Below are 20,951 nucleotides of genomic sequence, written 5' to 3' on the forward strand. Positions count from 1 at the left end.
ACAAACAAGCGACACACAAGCCGCCTCATTACAAAGATAAACAATGCTCTCGCCGCTCGCGTTGCAGCCGGCACCCCAGCCGCCGCCGCTGCTCACGCTCATTGACACCCGATGGCAAATCATGCGATAACAAATTTACCCTACAGCAGCAGTAATAATTACAAATGAACCGAGAAAATGCATAATTAGCATTAACAAGTACAAGAACAACAAACAAGGTTTGCGTGGAGAGCAGCACGAGCAGCAAGAGAAGCAAGAGATAGGGCAGAGTGATGCGATGACAAGCGCCAAACAAATTTCCATTTAAATGCATTTAACAACAAAGTGAAGTCGGGTGTATGTGAATGCATTTAAAACGGAGCTGCGATAGATATACATATATACATAACTATATACATATGTATATATTGTATAAACTTACAGGTGCAACATTTCGGTGTCGCATACTGGCTCTCATTGGCATTTGAGGGTGTCGCGGCAATTTCGGAAATGCAAATTAGCCTGAGTGACTTATAATTGCGGCAACGCAAGCAACAAAAAAGAAATCTGTGAAACTAATTCAAAATAGAAAATCAAAATTGGTCGCGTGCCTGATTACATAAAAATGCAAATGAAATTAAAATTGAAATAAGAAATTACGAATATTTTTGAAACACCGCCGTAATGTTGTGAGGGTTATTATTTCGCGTTTTGGGCGCTCATTTGCATTCGAATTGACTTCCAATTTGGCATATGAAATGCTTATGTAAGCGCCAACATGAGGGGCGAGCGCGCGCGTGTGCAATCATTTACGAAAGCATCAATCTACTAGATGATTGAGTGTGTGCATCAGCGCGCTTTTGGGGAATCATATTTGCCGGCAGCTGGAAAATGAGCGAAATAACGCAATTCTGTCACGCAGAATAAATGAAATTGGAAGCCTCTGCATGTTGCGCTACACAATAATGTATGAAGTTGGATTTGATTGTTCGAAATGCATTAGCATATAGACACCAACACATTTGCATTATTTTTCTTCAGTATTAGTTGGCTCTTCACTGAACTGAAGCCGCTCGACATTCACAAGCGATGTCGCAACGCTCTATGGGCTCTTAAAAAGTTCCAAGAAGATCCGACGTTTTCGAGACAAATTTTGTTCAGCGATTAGGCCCGTTTCTGGCTTAATGGGTATGTAATCGAGCAAATATGCCGCATTTGGGACGAAGAGCAACTTGAAGAGATTTAAGAGCTGCCACTTTATCTAGAAAAAAAAAAGGTTTGGTCTGGTTTGTGGGCCTATAGAATCATCGGTTGATATTTCTTCAAAAATGATGGCGCGTCACATCAATCAAAGTATTTATTGAGAGAACACTTAGGTGAGTAAATAATTTCAAGTTTTGGGCCGGTCGATTGGTCATCAAGATCGTGTGATATCACAACGTTAGATTTTTTCCTGTGGGGATATGTAAAGTCTAAAGTCCATGCGGACTATCCCGCTTCGATTCAGATCTTGGAGCAAAACATCACGCGCGTCAAATACTCGAACGAGTTATTGAAAATTGGACCCAACGGAGTTTACTGTCAAATAATGTTTTTTCGAACGATAATAAACAAACTGCATTAAATTTAAAATTCCGTGGACTGGTACTAAACCTGCAACCTATAGACCTCTTCGCTGTAAACTGCGCAGCAAAATGGGCGGGACGACTCCTGGCTGCAGGAGAATTCACAAATAGGACCTTCGTGCAAAGCTCGGTGTGTAATCGACTACATGATCCCACCTTTCAACTGGGAAAGAAGGACCAAAGTGAACATAGAAGGCTAGCGTAAAGGTATGTTAGCAACGTGCAACACTCTAAACATTTATACGGATGGCTCGAAAATGGACGATGGAATTAGTGCGGGAATATAGTACTGTTCAGAGTTAGACATATTTCAAGCTGAGGTCTTTGCTAGTGCGAAAGCTGCGGAGCTGGCCTTTATTGCATCTGCAGCCAATTCCAGAGTCAAGATCTACTTACGTAGACAGCCAAGCAGCAATCAAGGCTGTGACCTTGTATCGCATATCGGCGAAAAGTGTCTTGGAAAGCTGGGCAGCAGTGGAACTGCCAACTTCACTTCTATTGGATGCCAGACCACAAAGGCATCGAGGCCAATAAAATGGTGGACGACATTGCCAAGAGTGGTGTCCGGCTAACACCCGAAAACGTGATCAACATTGTGAAACCTATACACTGTCTATACGATGATCTGGACAGCAGCATGGTAAAGAAAATCCAAGCCCGATGGAACGAGCTGCCTGGGTGCAAAACTGCAAAAGTCATGTGCAAAACGGTAGATCGAAAGTACACAAAATTCGATAGAAGAGACTGTAGGAACATTATCGGAATGCTAACCCCAGGCGGAACATCTTTTGTGCACTCGATAGAAGATACCGCACTTTCCTCCAGGAAAACATTGAAGCATATCTAGGGCATTCGATTGAAGAATCCAGGGAAACAATGAAGCATCTCTTGTGCATTTGTCCCGCATTGGCACTACGTGCTGTAAGCAGCTGGGTCCCCACGGTATGATACACTGGAGGAGGTATCGATAGTGAAGTCGCAGAGTCTGTTCAAATTCGACTCAAGCGCAGGCAAGGAGTCGAAGGGTCGGAACGCAGTAGAGTGACATAAATAACTGACGTAGATTCCGTTTCTATGTAATACTCTTAGATTTATCAAAGGATATCCATTAGCAGTAAAACAGATTAGATCACCAACTAGCCATTTCTGGTAGGTTCAAGGCACTGAGTAAATCGATCATATATAAAAATCAGTCTGCAGAGAATTAACATCAATCAGATGATATTAGTTACGTAACAGTACCTAAATGTCACACCAAAATTTCGCTACACTCAATCATTCCATATCAAAAAGTTCGACTGACAAACTTCGTTCAAAACTTGTCCGCCTCGTCAGTGCATGGAAAAGCGCATTTCGCAAACAATTCTCACAATTCGTGTGTATGCGCGCATGTGCGTGTGTGAGAATATAATTTCATTTTGCGGAAAAACAAACGAGATGTGCATAAATCGGCAGAATTTCAAATTTCAAGCGAAACCACCAAACCATTTTGTGCTAATGCGCGTCACATTCGAGCGGAAGCGAGCGGAAATTGAAGCGTTGTGCGGAAGTGCGTGTGTATGCGGGAGTTGTTGCACGCATTTGGAAAATGCGCTACGAAAATTCTAAAGTCATATTTTGCATGAATTTTGCATAACAAATCGATTACTTTCTGATGTGTGTGCAGCGGGGGTGCGACGGCCAGACCTGTAGCAGCTGCAGCCGCGACGATGAAGAAGCCAGTGACAGCAACAGCAACAATGGCAGGCTAAAAACACCAGAAATAACGGTAATGGCACAAGCAATAATATCAACAAAGCCTGTCATTGCGACCCACGCTAATGCCTGTCAGTTGCACTGTTGCATGCCACGTTGTGACAACGTCAATGACACAGCTGTTGCAGTAGTTGCATGTAACCCGCTGTTGCGTCCGCAACTGTCACTATGTGTAAATGTGTGTTTGTTTTGCGAAAATTTGATTTTTCAATTCAATATTGTTGTACAGCAACAATAAACCAACAAGCAACTGCGGCAGCGGCACTGTGCAACAACAGTAGCAGCAACCGCAAATGCAACCGACACACAGAAATAAATTCAAATATCGAAATCAAAACCGACTGCCAGTTAGACAGTTAGACATGCCGGCAAGCGAGTGAGTAATGTAAATCGGCGGTTAGTATAATGGGCTGCCGAGAGGATGCGGAGTGCACTGGCTTGCCTATTCTTTTACCAATGCTAACAATGCAGACTGTACGGCTTGCCACACATGTGCTGGTCATACACAGCGATCCCCCCCGGTACGCCTTAGCACCTTAGGCCAGCGTCAACATTTGCCACATTCCAAAATTTTCACGACCGAAACGCAAATGGCAATACCGTGCCACACACATTTACATGAGGCAATAAGGCAAACAGTGTGTACCAAACGTATGTGCTTACGTAGACAGTCGAGTGCAAAAGTGTTTACCAGACAAAGGGGTCCCCAAATGGCGTCTGTATCTCCGTCAATACTAATTCAGATATGGCAGCCAATTTCTTTTCAAATAGTCCCGACCGCAATAGATCTGCCTTGGCCTCTTACAGAATCGGCTTCCATATATAATAACACCTAATGGATATATGCCCAGCGACTTATAACCAAATAAGTGTGTCTTCCTTTATTTACATTGCCCTGTCCAGCCCAAAGCCATTCAAAAAGCAGGGTTCTCCATTTCGCAGCAGTGACAGTAGTCTGAAGAGATTAAACTACACGAATATGTTCTTAGTCTGTAGTGGGTTGCATATAAAACAACAAATACCCTACCTTTGCTATACCCTCCTTAGCAGAAACTTCTAATGCCACAGTCAAAACTTTTTCAGTCAGTTCTTGTCTCTTTCCGCACTCTTTACATTTCGGACCTGCTCTTTTCTGGTAAAGAGACTCATTATGAAAAAGTATTCTAGTCCCAATGACTTCTAACTTCCATTCTGTTCCGGCCAGTGCCTCCTTGTTTCGGTACCCAAATTAGATAGACTTGGTTGTAAACGGCTACTAAGACCAGCACTCTCGCTCCAGTGGACAAATGCAGTCTCAGAAGACAAATGCAGGCAAACTATCGCTTAGTATAACTCTTAACTCACCGACTAATTGCAAAAAACTCCGTTTAAAATTTTCTGGAAATGGAACATTTTGTTCGATATTTTTATCCATTGAAAAATGCATATTATATTAAAGCTCAAGCAGCTCTTGACTTCAGGTCTTAGAACAACCTCTGGGTAGGCAAAAAACATCGGTTTGAAAGCGAGCTAAAGTGAGAAGGCGAGCTAACGTGTGAAGGCGATTCGTCTCTCCCCAGGGTCGAGGGCTGAGTTTGGGACCCGCCACGTAAATTAACACCACCAATGAAGAGAACACAACAGCATCGGATGAGAGTGCCCCCTTTTGATGAGGACTACTGAAAACGTATTAAGGATTACGTTTAAAGGGCATGTACCGGGAATGTCCGGTCCCTTGATTGGGAATGTGCCGCTGCCCAGCTTTTTGATGTCCTCGCCAGAGCGAAAAGGAGCTGCCTTTATGCTGCTTTGTCTGAAGATGCAATACTTGCAAACTGACAATACCAAAAGCTCCGTACAACTGCTGGAAAATAAATCGAGTTGCAGACATAGAAAAGATGCAATCTTCTACAAGAGTGTACAACTGCTGGCGTGTGACATCGACATTATTGGCCACAATAACCGCATCGTTGGTTCTGCTTTCACCTTTGGATGAAGAAGCGAAACAAATGGGTTTGGTAGTGAACGAGGGCAAGACGAAATATCTCCTGACATCAAATAAATAGTCACTTGCGACTCGGCTGCCATGTCACTGTTGGCAGTCGTGGATAATTTCGTCTATCTTGGAACCAGTACCAACATCAACAATAATGGAGAAGTAAAGTCCTCTCTCGACGTACAAAAACCAAACTCTATCAGTCACGCATTATTCCATTCCTGCTATATGGTGCAGAGGCATGGACGATGACAATATCTGGTGAGTCGACATTACGAGTTTTCGAGAGAAAGGTTCTGCGGCAGATTTATGGTCCTTTGCGCATTGGCAACGGCGAATACCGCAGTCGATGGGACGATGAGCTGTACAAGGCACAAAGTAGTTCAGAGACAGGTGCACGCTGGCCAGGTCATGTCGTCCGAATGGATGAAAACACTCCAGTTCTGAGAGTATCAGATGCAGTACCCGGTAGGTGGAGAAGGACCTGGCTACACTTGCAATCTCTAATTTTCGCCAAACAGTGAAAAAGAAGAACGACTGACGCCCTGTTGTAAACTCGGCTAAAACCGTGTAAGCGATGTCTACGCCCATAAAAAAGAAGAAAGGGAAGCTATGTATATCATAGGAGGTATACTGGATAAATAAGTCTTATTTGAATGCTTTCGGGAATCACTGTACATATGAATTTTCCTACATATGCATAATTTTTGGTGCGTGCTTTTGCCGCTGTTGCCACTGCTAACATTGCGCTAGTCTTATTTTTCGAATGCTCCCGCAACATGTTGCAACTTTGGAATTGTAAACATAAACATACGCATATGCATAAAATTCATTATGCACCAGCATGGGCACGCATAAGCCGCCAAATAATTAAATAGAGGCGAGGAATTGCAAGTTATAAGAGTTCAATGCCGCACGGACGGCAGATTATTGTTTGCTCAATGTTCAATGTTGCATTTCGATTTCGTGATTATTAATGACATTTCTGTAAGTAGGAGGCGTTGTGTGTTTGCACAGAGTGTTTACTGCTATATGGAACTGTGGGAATGCTTATGAGTTTCAAAAAGTGCACTTTTTAATCTTTTGTGTGGGCAGTTTCTGTGTATTGAGTAAGCGAAATGTAATTGGAAAATTTATTAATAATAACTACATTTTAAAATCGGAGTAATCGGAAGCCCAGTATATAAAATAAAATAAAAGCTGATTAAAGCATGCGCATCGACTTTGAAATGATTACTAAATTAACTGTAACCGGTGATCCAAATAGAGACTATTTGATGCGTGAAATTGAAGCTCGTGATTTCGGCGACATTTGGTTGCAACAAGACGGCGCCACTTTTCACACATGGAAGTTTTGGGTCGGTCCATTGGCCACCACGATCGTGTGATATCACATCGTTACACTTTTTTCTGTGGGGAAATGTAAAGTCTAAAGTCTATGCGGTCAATCCCGCTTCGATTCAGGCTTTGGAGCAAAACATGAGACGCGTCATTCAGCAGTTACCAGTCGAAATGCTCGAACAAATCTTAGAAAATTGGACTCAATGGATGGGCCATTTGAGACGTAACCGCGGCTAACATTTGGAAGAGATAAACATTAAAAAATAAATGCCGAAGAATGTTCTTTAGGATGAGAATAAACATTCCCCAAATAGTTTTAAGTTTCTGTGTTCGTCGGAGTTGCTTTCCTTCATTACGTTTTAGGTTTTTGGATCGACTTATATACTGATGATTATGCGAATTCATCGCATGCATGACATAAGTTTTGCATGTAAGGGTATATTCTGGATAAGTAGGGATTTAACCGGCTACAATATTCAATAACAAAGTTGCGCAAGGATCACTTTGGTTTCACGCGGTAACTCGAATTCTTCTTCTGCTATGTATATTATTGGTGTTTTGGATCCAACAACGACGTTCACTGGGTGCGAGTCAATGTACGTGTCCACAATTCCGCTGTGAATGGCGTTTAGTAACTCTCGGAAGTGGCTTGGGTCTGAAATTTGGTCGATCTATTGTTTTTGTTCCTTGACAAGTTGAAGAAATGTTCTCCTCTTCTCCTAAGAGACAGCTCAGCTTCAAGCAGGTGACTGTAGGAATGTTTCTATGATAACACCCGAGCAGAAACTGCTTCGAGAGCAGTGTATTATGCTCCTTAATATGGAGCGTGCAGGCCTCTCTGTATAAATGGTCGATGTGAGATATTGGGAGGCATCCTGTTGTAGTCCGAAGTGGGTTGTTCCGGCAGGTCTGTATCCGATTCAAACGGGGTTAGATCTCCGAAAAAGCAGTCCTTGGTCGGGTCGATACCGGTAACATAGAACCGGCTGTGATAATTGAACAGGTTTGTATCTTCTCTATCTATGCCATTGCATTAAATTTTTCCAACAATGTCTCTTTGCTCTTGCCCCAAGGGCTGCCGGCTAGCGACTTAAGAATTTTGTTGCGAACCCGTAGTTTGGGGACAATCGCGGTAATGTGAAGAATGCATACTGTCGAATATAATATTTTATGGTTGCTGACAGTCGGAATTTCAACATCCTCGGCGGAGATGTTGAGGTCCAGTATGTACTTCGTCCAGTTTGTAAATGGGGTAGCTATGAACTTCGCAGGAGAGAGCATGCGGGTCCTTGCAGTGAAAATTTGAGAAAGTCCTAGGAGCTAGACGTTCCTTTTGAATAGGAGACAATATTAGCCAACGTTGAATGAACGACAATTACCGCGTTAGTTTCGAGCGAGCCGGGCAATGTTAGTACAAGTCAACTGCTGCCTGTCATGATTACGCGTGTTGGTTTTACAAATATTTCTTTGTGTATTTTTGGAGCAAAAACAGCAAATTGATGTTATAGCAATCCAAATGGCGTTAATAGTCAAGGAAACTATAACATATCTAGGATTGTATCTTCTCAATATTTTTTTTTTTTTAATTATATTACTTTCCTCGAGAAGATGTAATAGAAATAAGAAATGTTTCATCACCTTGGTGGAACTGAAACTACGGAAGATAGTTGACTCTCAGGCTTTCAAAGACCAGCCTCTTCAGATAAAATATTTTCTATTACTTTCCGGTACTCAAAGCTAAATCGTGAGAAAAAAAGGTCTTCTATATTCTCCTTACAAGTCGGGCTGATAAACTCGGGTTATTATCAATACATCAGCACAAAAACAATTAGAGTAGACAATGATGTCTTCGAATAACACAAATATTAGAATGTGGTGAATTTTCTCAAAGCAAAAGATTCTGATATTTATGTTTCCGTCTTCCAGAGTTCACAGATTTGCGCGGTATTTCGACTAACGAAGACTTTCCTTAATTAAAAAAAAAATATTGTACTACCACAAGCATATATTAATCAAATTTCTTTGCTCCTCATAAAGCCTAGAAATAACCTATCATGTATCCTCTCCAAAATCACAGACTCCGCTCTTAACCTCACACTCACTCTCTCATATTAGCGAGCATTGCAGTAAATGTTAACCACAAACTGTGCATAAAGTCGACTTTAAACTTGAAGTGGAATTGCGATTATCCAATTATCCCTTATTATAATATCTATATTGCTTCCTGCCGAGTTATCCAATTACCGCACACATTGAAATCGCTAGCCGGCGAGTCCAAAAGCAAATTACATTTTTATTTGCGCACTATTCCGGAAAGAGTTGCGGATATAAACGAGGAGGAGCAGACCTAGCGGAGGAAGAGGAGCATTTTTTGACTAAGCAGAGGCGAAAAGCGAATGCTTAGCGGCAAAACTGCAGGGAAAGTGCGAGTTTGAGCTAACCATGTGAAAACAACAACAGCAACAACAACTAGTTGGTTGCAAGGCGAACTGCCTATGCGAAAACGCAACAAAAAATTGGACCAAATGTCGGCAAAAAGGCAAGAAAATGCAAGTACAGAGAGTTGGGGAGGAAAAAAGAAGAAAAAAGAAATGCAACAACAACAAATACATACTTAAATGCAACAAATGGCAATTATGCAACGCAAAGGAGCCGGCAAGCCATAGCGGTTAAAATGAGAGCCCACACGCACACGCTGCCATATTGACAACAACAACAACAAATAAGTATAAATGGTGGCCGTGCGTACCGAAAAAGAAACGCAAGCGAATTTAAATTAAAACTCGCTACTAACTAACCGTACAACCGGCAATGGATCCGAGGCCCTATGAAAATTCAATTACGCCACAAGATGCAGCACTGGCGTTGGTGCGAGCGCATGTGCATACTTGCAACTCAATTCTTTGCATTTTCATAATTTTGTGCACGAAAAGTTTACCGTTTTATGGCCGTGCAGTGTGGGTGCCTCGAGAGAGTAGCTTAAAAGTTGCAAGATATATGTATGTGTGCATATGATTTTATTATATAAGGGTACCCTTTTGCGGCACGTTGCTTGCTCTGTTGCCTCAAATAGAAAACTGTTCAAGTGAAAGTGATGAAAATTTTTGATTGAAGTTTTTTTTTTTAATTAATATTCATGCTTCCATGCTGGCATAATTTTTGAGTTTCACTTCTTTTCGCAAATTTTGTCCCAAGTCAGCTTAAGATGCACTTCAAAACTCTTTAAACACGGTAGTAAATTCGTTCAACTGCAACGAAAATGTGTTACATAACAAAATTCAGTCACGCTCGCATGGTAAGGAAGCAAAATATTAATAAACTGCATTGGTTTTAATTGCTTTTTGGACTGAACGGTGTAATACTCGATAGTAGGAGCTTAAAAAAATGTGTGAAGGCTTGCCACCTATTTGAAAATTGTTAATAAAATATGAAAAAAGTTTGACTTCGCCTGCTATAAAACCTTCACAAGCATTTCTTAATTATTTTAGCAATTACAAAAATTGTTATGTTGATTTTGATCGGTCAGTCTGTATGCTATCATTATGCTATAGCGGTCCGATCTGAACAATATGTTTGGAGATTACAGCTTTGTCTTGAAAAATAATATATGCCAAATTTTATGAGAACATCTTGTCAAATAAAAAAGTTTTTCATACAAGAACTTGATTTTGAGCGATCAGTTTGTATGGCGGCTATATGCTATAATGGTCTGATGTGGAAAGTATCTTCGGTGATTGCATTGTCAATATATAATGTTATTACATCAGTTAATACAGATGCAGAGACAAAAACAAAAAAATAAAATCCGAAAGGCTTCTCCACGGAAAACCACTTCCAAAGTTGATCAAGCAATTGTGCTGAAAGTGCAAGTTTGATCCATTTAAGGGGGGAGCCTGCTTTAGAAGCTTCAAAAATTAGATTTTTTTGCTTACATCTCTTTAAAAATAATCTAAGGAAATGTCCCTAAAGTTTTAGATGGGAATTCAATATATTTTCGAAGCTAGAAGGGAAATAGTGACCGAGCGTCTAGCAGATATATGAGCGCTGGGCAGAAAACGAAAACTTTGAGGCGAGATTTCTCGGTTTTCATTTTAACGATTTTTCTTAATTGGCGGGCAGGATAGAAAAAAACACTAAACGTCGTATGGAATTGGGACAAAGTTTATTATATTTGGCATTAAATTATCTTTTATTTAAACTAAAAAAAACTAAGAAAGTCAAGTTTGAACATATTTTTAAACAACATAAAGTAAATTTTTTTTGGTCAAAAACCACTTCTTTTTCAATTTTTAAAAAATTTGTAAAATTTTACACTTTTTTTTGGATTTTTTTTAGTTTAACTAGAAGATAAATTATTAAAAAATATGAATCTCTTTGAATTTTTTGTTTCCGATAGAAATTGCGACCTGCATCCTGCCCGCCGTCCGGCAAATGTACACGCGAGATGCAACGGGCAATTGCTTCCCAAAGGCAGAATATCCAAGATTTCGTATCAAAAAATTTGTGAATGATGTCTAAATATTTAACTATAAACCATGGAAATTTCGTTTTAATCACTTATTTCTTTACCTCCTAAACAGATCCTTAAATAAAAAATCGATATTTTGAAGCTTCTAAAGCAGGCTCCCCCTGAAGTCCTCACGCGCCATTATGACCGAAATTAATGAAGAATTTGGCTTAAACAGATCCAGCGCGCTTGTCTAAAGACGCCTCAATGACGCTCACCTTTATGGACGCATCAGTCGAAAAGCCGAAAAATATGTAAGCGCGGATTACTTTCGCTCTGATTCATTTAGGTAGTGCCGAAAATTTTAGGAAAATTATATTATGGAGCGAAGAAACAAAAGTAATTCGAATTGGATTCGATGGTAAAACTTTTGTTCATCGTCCGAAAGGCCAATCCTTAAACCCAAGATGCACCAAAAAAAAACTCTAAAACATGGTGGAGGTAATATCATGCTGTGTGGTGCGTTTTCGTGGCATGGAGTGGGTCGTTGGTCAGAATTGATAGTAAACTGGAACGGTATGCCTATTTAAACATACTAAGACGCACAATGGAACCATTCTCATTTAAATCAATGCCTGTAAATTGAATATTCATGCATGATAATGATCCGACACATGCAGCTAGGGCAGTAAAGGATTGGTTATCTACCGAAAGTATTGATTTATTAGAATGGCCAGCGCAAAGGCCCAGTCTTAACCCAATAGAAAACCTCTGGAATGATGTAAAAGTTAAGATCGGGGGAAAAAAAATTGAAAAATTCAGATGATCTTTGTGCTGGAATTAAGGAGGCGTAGTATACAATTCCACGGAGTAGATGCTAGAAACTGGTGGAGAGCTTACTTCGCAGATGTCAAGTTGTCTTGAAAAATTGGGGCTATACAACAAAGTATTACCCTGGTAATGAGAATATAGTAATTTCTCTATGCATATCTGTATATAGGGTATCTGACTTTCCCCTCTGTGTATTAAAACCTTGCTGACAAATTTAATATACCCTTTTACAGGGTATACAAACAGTAGTATCGGATTAGAAAACATTGCCTGGCCGGTTTGTTTTCCCTTATAGAAATCTCAAGCCGGTTATAACCAGAGTTACTACACGTCGATCTCACACATCACAACTAGGAAGCAAAGTTCGACTAAACTGGCGTCTCTTTAACCTTAAATTTCGCTAACTTTTTAAATATATACACAATAATTCTTTCCTTTTTCGAAAAAATGTTTTATATACATAGCTTCGAAAGAATCATATGAATAAAATTTTAAAAGTTTATTTGAACTTTCTGAAATCAATAACGGTACAAATTACAAACAATAACCAAAGGAATATTGCCGACACCTATAAAACTTTGAAGTATGCATATAAATAGTACTTCCGAGTTCCTCTTGACTTGCCAATTAGACGCTGCTTTAAAGCGATTACCATAAATGCCCTTTAACGAACCCACAAAAGTATGCAATAAAAAATTTACCGCTTTGCGTTGCCTTTATAAATACTACGGTTGAAATTGTGCTGCAAGCTGGTCTGCATGTGCTTGTGAGTGTAAGCCATTAATTACTTACATGTGTGCCGAATGCTCGTTTACGGCAAAACAGACGTTACTCAAAAGAATATTTTTTATGGTAGTTGTATTACCAACTCATAGGGTGTGCGACTTCGCTAAAAGCAAATATGCAACTAAATGTAGGCAACAAAAACGGTTTTGATAACATCATAAATACTGATTTTGATAAAAACTACGATAAACGTTGAAGGGGACTGATTGAATCGAATACCTATTAAAAAAATTTCAAGTTCGGGTTATATCCTTTGTTCGTTTTTGATCAGATACTCGGTTAACTGACAACAACCTATTTCGGTTTATGACTAGGGAATTGGTGTACGACCATATTCAATCGGGAAGAGTTTAGAAAAAAAATAATTATATTCAGAATAAGATATTAAATAAGACCAAAAATGGGTGGCATCGATATCATTAGCCATAACAACCGCGTCGTTAGTTCTGCTTTCACATGTTGGACGAAGAAACTAAGCCAATGGGTCTGGTAGTAAACGAGAGCAATACGAAATATCTCCTGACATCAAACAAACAGTCGTCGCATTCGCAAATTGGCTCCCACGTCACTGTTGACAGTCATAACTTCGAAGTCGTACATAATTTTGTCTATCTTGGAACCAGCATTAACACCAACATTAAGGTCATCCTCGAAATCCAACGCAGAATATTTATTGTCTACAGATGCTACTTCGGAATAAATAGGAAATTAAGAAATAAAGTCCTATCTCGACGAACAAAGACCAAGTTCTACAATTAACTCATCAACCCAGTGCTGTTATATGGTGCAGATCTATGTACGTTACGAGTTTTCGAGAGAAAGGTTCTGCGGAAGATTTACGGTTCTTTGTCAACGCGGCAACGGATTCGATGGAAAGATGAGCCGTACGAGTCATACGACGACATTGACATAGGTCAATTTAGAGACAGCGGCTTCGCTGGCTAGGTCATGTCGTCCGAATGGATGAAAACACTTCGGCTCTGCGAGTACCAGCTGGGGAAAGCAGAGGAAGAGGAAGACCTCCACTCCGTTGGAAAGACCAGGTGGAGAAGGACCTGGCTACACTTGGAATCTCCAACTGACGCCAAACAGAAAGAACGACTGGCGCGCTGCTGTTGTAAACTCTACGCACATAAAGAAGAAGAAGAATAAGAAATGGGTGCTAAACAAACATACTGTGGACCAATAGCTCATATAAAAGTAAATGTTACCAGTTCCTCTCAGAACCTCACAATTTCGAGTTACGACATTTTATTAGTAAATAAACAACAAGAGCCGCGGTCTGTATGAGCACACTTGCGTTAATGTTTTTGATGAATGTGTATTTGTGTGAGAGTGCTTGCACCTTTGTAATGAAAATTTCGCCGAGCATTTCGCTCGCATGCCACTTACCCGACAAAAACGCCCGTATCGACGTAATGAGTGTAGTAAAAAATCGTAACGACCGTTATGGCGAACAATGCCAACACACAGCGCCGCACGTTGATTGCCTTCAACAGTGGTATGCCGAAGCAGCAGCGGGCAATTAAATTACTGCAACAATTACATGCCAATGCAACGGCCGCGGATGATGACCCGTGCGCAAAGCCCGACCCCGACCCCGACCTGGACGGCGAAGTGGCCGCGACACCGTTGGACATGTAGAAAGCGGCGGGTGAGGAGGCGGAACGCGCAGACGACGCAGCTGATGAGTAGTACAGCGGCGACTCGGACGCGGATGGCGCTTGCGACGTGTAATTTGCATCGAAGTCAGCAACGCTGTCGTCGGCGGCGCTGTAGTAGAAACCTTTAGTGCTGCGCGCTAAGTTGGCATTGTTGCTGTGCCAATTCGTGGTCGGCTGTTGCTGTTCGCCGTGTTCCGTTGGCAACGCGCTGAGCAGGGCCACGGTGTCGGACGCAGATGCGCCATTATAGTCGACGCCATTGCCAAAATATTTCACATTATTACCGCTGACATAACTGTTGCCATTACCGGTCATGTTGCCAAAGCCGCCGTCGCCGCCGCCGCCACCACCACCATTGTTAACGCTTTGGCTTTGTGTGCGCGCCGACAGTGTTGGTTTTATTGCAGCCCCCACAACCAGAGTTGATGGTGTTGTCGTCGTTGGTTGCGGCTGTGGCGTATGCGGATGCTGCTGTTGATAATTGCCACTCCAACTATGGCCACCACTTCCACCATTGGCATTGGCACGGCGGCTTCGCATATTCGCAGGCGCTTTGGCATTCGCATTTACTACATCCACGCCGTTGACTGCTGGTGATAAATGCGTTTCCGCGCCTTCCGAATGTGCTTGCCAATTCCTCATTGCTGCCGCGGTCGTCGCTGTTGCGGGCGTTGACGATGAATGGGCATCGTGCCACGAGGACAACGCTGCTGTGGTCTCATCTTGTAAGCGCCAATGTTGTTGTTGCTGCTGCTGTGGCGGCCACTCATTACCGTTAGTATTTAGCGCCGCTTCGGATGTCGTGCCATCAATTGCTTTTGTTAGCGTTTTTGCTGTTGCTGTTGTACCGGCATTTTTCGGTTGATTTATGAGGCGCTCATATTTGAGCGACTTCCCGGGCAAAAACTTGCTGCTGATGCGCGCGCTGCCGTTGTCCGCAGCATTCCCGTTCATTGTAGCCCTGTCAGTATGCAACTCTCTTGTTTTTGTTGTAGTTGTCATATCGTCTGTCGCCTGTTGGTTGAGCGCTGTCATTTTGACGGCTGCTGCTAAACGACGAGCGCGTTTAATGCGTCCGCTTACGGTGCTCTGTGTTAATGTTGTTGTTGTTGCTCCTGCCAGCAATAATTCAGTATCGGCGGTGTTGCTGTTCTCACCGTTGTTATTGTTGATGTTTCGTCTGCGATTCAAACGATTTGATATTGTCATTTGGTAGGATGTGCTATTGTTGTTGTTGCCACACGTTTAATTTTTTCGCTGTGCAATTTGTTGCGGTTGAGGGTATTGTTGTAAACTGGATTTATCTTTATTTTTTGTGTTTGTTTGGAACCTTCGTTCGGTGGTGGCGTTGCTGGTTTGCGTGTGTCGTAACGGTTTATTTTGCTGCACCGCTTTATTTCAGATATGTTTCAAAGCTTTTTTGCTTTCGTTTCACAGTTGAGCTGTCACGATTTTTGTGAAGCTTTCACGACTTTGCTGAAGCGTTCACGTTTTATTGAACCTTTCACGATTTTTGCGAAGCTTTCACGACTTTGCTGAAGCTTATACACTTTCTGTGAAGCTTGCACGTTTTATTGAAGCTTTTACTACTTTTTTGAAGCTTTCACGTTTTATTGAAGCTTTTACTACTTTTGTGAAGCTTACACGTTTTATCAAAGCCTTCACACTTTTGGTGTAGCCTCCACGCTTTTGTCGGAGCTTTCAGTCTTTTGTAAAGCTTTCTCTTTTAGTTTAAGAGTATACGCTTTATTCAAGCTTTCACGGCTTAGCTAAAACTTTCACGATTTTTTCAGAGCATTCACGATATTTTCAGAGCTTTCACGCGTTTGTTGATGCTTTCTCTTCTTATTTAAGATTTTACGTTTTATTTAAGATTTCACGGCTTTGCTGAAGATTTCAAGTTTTAACGAAGCTTTCACGATTTTGTCGAAACTTTCACTCGTTTTTTAAAACTTTCTCTTCTTATTTAAGATTTCAGGTTTTAGTCAAGCTTTCACCACTTTGCTGAAGCTTTCACGTTTTATAAAAGCTTTCACGTTTTATAAAAGCTTTCACGATTTGTGGAAGCTTTTACGTTTTTAACGAAGCTTTCACTTTTTATTTAAAATTTCACGTTTTATTCAAGCTGTCACGGTTTTGGTGAAGCTTTCATTTGTAATAGTTATTTTTGGAGTTAAAAGCTTTACAACAGTTTCTTTTCTTCAGCTTTTTGTGCGCAAATTAATTTTTATTTACTTATTGCTAATAATTGATCACAACAGTGGGTTACAAATATGCGCAACAAATTAAGTACGGCACTTGGAATAATGTATTTTAGAATTGAAAAAAATATCTCATGACACTTTTAAGCTGCAGCTTTTACAATGTAGCTTATTTATATATATATATATATATATTTTATGGCTTAGATATTGTTAAAATCCTTTATGCTTATTTTTTCTTAATTTACTTTTTTATTAAAATATATTTTTTATACATTCCACTATTTTTCACTAATTTTAAATTTTTTAACCTTCACACAAGCATCGAAGTAGACAAAATTCACACCAAATACTCGCGTTTACACACAAATTTTTTTTGGAAAAATTTCTTTACAACTTCTAAAATAATATTTTTGTTTTAAAAACTGTTTTCTCACTGCCCGCTTGCTCGCGCTGTCCGCTACCAACAACAAGTCTGTCTACTTGTTTGGCACCTTTAATGCTTCCGTATGTTTATGGTCTCGCCGCCATTTGATATGTTTCCAAATTTTTATATACTCAACACTTTTCATTTGCGCATGCGCTGTGCCCATTTCGTTCGCTAGCTCTTGTCAAATCGTCGCTTGGCGCACCGTAGTAGCGGCATTGTGTTGCATTTGCCGGTTTGCCTGTGGCAGGCCATATTTCGTTGCATACATTGTTGGTCGCCGCAAAATGTTGCAGATTGTCACATTTCATTTCATAATCATTTGTGAAATCCGTTGTATTTGGAGCGCAAGAATTTTTATTTTAATTTTTTTCAAGTGGATTATTTTTGTGTTAGTAGCTACCGTCCGTTGTTCATTCTCACTTTACAGCTCGCAACTAATTCGATTCGCATCACACTACATTACACGTTGAGTAATTGACACATACACTACATGCATACATAAGTATGGATGTTCGGCCGCTCACTCTGGCCGTTTGCTTTTTGTCGCTTTGACGCTAATCCGCCTTCAACGCTGGCGACACTTTACGCTTCAACTGCACACGCGGCGTGTCGGCTGACTACTGACCGCGCGGTTTGGCGCGCCTATCTCGCCCTCGAGCCAATTCGTTATCTGCAAAAATGGAATGAAAAATAGTTGAAATTATTTACTTTGTAGAAATTTAAGTGGTACAATTCATTTTGCTATCAATATTTTTTTATATTAATAAATAATGCTTTGCTATTGCAAATATAAATTGTGATATTTTTGGTTTTTTAGTTTTGTTTTTATACAATTTTTATTAGCGGAGGTGAGAAGGAGGTTGAATGCATGCGAAAACGGTCATTAGATGTGTGGATTTCATGCGAAATCTATAAAATTCTTCGAAATGAGTTCACGGATCTCTACTGAGGCCGAATTCACATAGCAGATAAGCATTTGCGATCCATCGATCGATAAATGGTACACATATTCATGAATACATGTACAACTATGAGCAAAAAATAGTAAGACTTTATAAATAATTTTAAAATTCTTAATTTATTTTTCAATTCTATGACATCCCCCTCAAAGTAATCCGCTTGGCCCCAGTACATTTGTGCCAACGTTTTTTCAAATCCTCAAAACAGTTGTTAAAGTCAATTTTCGGAAAAGCCCTCAATGCGCGTAGAGATTCACGTTTAATGTCTTCAATTGACTCAAAACAGGTTTCCCGGAGCGGTCTTGTAAATTTGCTGAATAGCCAGAAGCCACACGGACCTAAATCAGCCAAATATGGTCTTTGTACACGATATTTGTTGAAAAATTGGCGAAAAACTCTCGAATAGTCGAAGAGGTATGCGACGGTACATTATCGTGGTGCAAAAATTAATAGTTTTCGGCACATAATTCCGGCCTCTTTTTGCGAATAGCTTCGCGCAAACGACGCATAACACTCAAATAGTAGTCCTTGTTGACAGTTTGGCCGGTCGGAAGGAATTCCTAGTGCACCACACCTAGATAATCGAAGTAGACTGTCAACGTTACCATTTTTGACCTGCTTTGATTTGACGTGGGTTTTCGGCTCATCTTTGCCACAATCGTAAGCTTATATCCAAGACTCATCGCCAGTAATACTAAGCTTCATGACATCCTGGTAGTCGGAAAGCATTGCTTCACAGTGGTTACCGCGACGCTGTTTTTCGAATAAATTGACTGATTTTGGAACCAATTGTGCCTTCACATTGCTTAGGCCTAAATAATCTTTCAGAATGGTTTTTACTGAGCCTTCCGATATTCCAAAGATGACAGCAAGATCTCTGAAGTGTTGATCATCAGATGATGTAGATGGCCCTGGACGGGTTCGTCGTCAATACGTTCTCGACCCTCTTTGTATAATTTGTGCCAACCAAAAACACTCGCTCATGACAAACAATTATCACCGAAAGCCTTTTCCAAAATTCTGAATATTTCGATACCATAAATAAAAAAAAGCTTACTCACGCTATCCTACTCTAAATAGACACCGCATATCAAATAAGGCTTAGAAAGGTTTGCCATTATGTTTTAAAATGATTTCGGGCAAGTGACTGTCGCGGTTGGTTTTAAATTTCAGCCGAGAGGTCCAGTTATCGATCACAATCGTCTCGAACTTATCTGCGTAGGCAAGACTTCACATAACCCTACAAAAAATTGTCCACCGATGTTAAATCGCATGATCTTGGATTCCCACATGCGGGATATTGCCCTCATCAAAAGCTTACTTCAAAAAATTGACTGTTTCGTTGGCTGTAAAACATGTAGCGCCGTCTTTTTGGAACAAAAGGTTATTCATATTAACATCCTCCAATTTAGGAACGAACAAGTCGTTAATCATGCCTGATAACCATTGACTGTAGGTAACATTATGACCGGCTTCATTTTTGAAGAAATATGGATCAATGATTACCTCTGCCAATATTACACACCAAACAGTGACTTTTTGAGAATGTAACGGCGGCTCAATAATGGCTTATAGATTAGCATCACTACAAATGCGACAATTTTCCTTATTAACAGACACATTCAACATAAAGGGAGCTTCACGCTGAACAAAATTTTCTTGTGAAAATTAGCATCAGTGGCTATCTCGTTTTGGGCCCATTCATCGAACGCGCAAAGCACTTGGTCATCGTTCGGCTTCAATTCTTGCACGAGTTGGAGTTTGTAAACGCGCAAACCAATATCCTTAAGGAAAATCTGCCATAAAGTGGATGGGCACAGGTCTAATTGTGAACAACAATGACTCTTTTGGGTCTTCTTCGATACTGTGCAATATCGTCTTTAGTACGCACTAGAACAGCGTCGCTGAGGATGCGCATTATCTAGTAGAGTAAATGTGGTATGGTTGCTTGAAGTACCGACTTTGCTGGACGATTATGTCAACCGAAAAATGAACACAGGGCGTGTTGCGTCGTATGAATTGACTAAAAGCGAATATATGACTTTATGAGCCAGCTTTCAGCGAGGTTGCCACTTCAGTAGCACACCGTTTATCAGTCAAAGTAGATGGGGTTTATACCGTGTAGCCATATATCATAGCTTTCAACACGCAATCAACACTCGTTTACATTGTTCCGCGTGAATAGGTACTACATGTTGAACATACATACATACATATGTACAAAAGTGCGCTTGAAAACATGAATTCAATGCCTTCACGAATTTATGTCTGTTCGCTTTGACACAGCGGTTGACAGCGTCAATTGATGATAATTGTTAAAAAAAATTATTTAATCTAAATATAAACACAAGCGTTTGATAAGAACCGCCAACACGCCAGCTACGGGCCTGCCACAACACTTGTGAGTAGGGCGCAAGCGAAGAGGAGAGGCCGGGGCCGTTTGACGCAGGCGGCGCAAGAAAATAATGACTGGAAAAAATATGTGCCTACAGCGGACACACATTCAAACATATGTATGTATATACTTATATGCATTTGTATGCATGTGTGTATGTGTATTATTGCTTAAAGTTTGCGCGTGAAATCAAGCCGCTCATTCACTCTTAATTGCCTTGAAATTATTTTCGGTGATTAAGTATTAAATTAATTCCATATTATACGTTTTAATATTTCCTACAAATTTATTATATAATACTGCGAGCTTAATGAATTCGTTTAAATGCAGTAATGAATCCACCGAATATAAATTTAAGCAAATGGAAAAATTAATAAATAGAACAGTTATTGGCAGTAAAAAGTGCTGATGGCGTTCACTTGAATTTTTATTCCCACTTTGTGTGTGTTTTAATAATTATTTATGTTTTATTTTATTTTAATTGTGCATATAAATGCACTCGTATTTAAAATCAGATTCAGTCATTCGTGCTCAGACATTGTCATTGGCTGCCTGCTGTGGTT

The 20,951-nt window shown here is 40.4% G+C and overlaps 1 protein-coding gene across 3 annotated transcripts in view; it reads right to left on the minus strand.

Moving 5' to 3' along the window:
• Positions 1–20,951, minus strand: part of LOC126763573 (bifunctional heparan sulfate N-deacetylase/N-sulfotransferase) — a 294,385-nt gene that overhangs the window by 111,862 nt on the left and 161,572 nt on the right. For 2 of the 3 annotated variants that reach the window (XM_050481213.1, XM_050481212.1), the window contains one exon: positions 14,132–17,704. In XM_050481213.1, coding sequence (XP_050337170.1) covers positions 14,132–15,612 — 1,481 coding nt within the window. In that variant the 5' untranslated portion in view covers positions 15,613–17,704. The remainder of the gene's footprint in view (positions 1–14,131; positions 17,705–20,951) is intronic. The other variant, XM_050481214.1, reaches the window with a different exon arrangement.

The sequence above is a fragment of the Bactrocera neohumeralis genome, chromosome 6, assembly GCF_024586455.1.
Source record: "Bactrocera neohumeralis isolate Rockhampton chromosome 6, APGP_CSIRO_Bneo_wtdbg2-racon-allhic-juicebox.fasta_v2, whole genome shotgun sequence".
NCBI lineage: Eukaryota > Metazoa > Arthropoda > Insecta > Diptera > Tephritidae > Bactrocera > Bactrocera neohumeralis.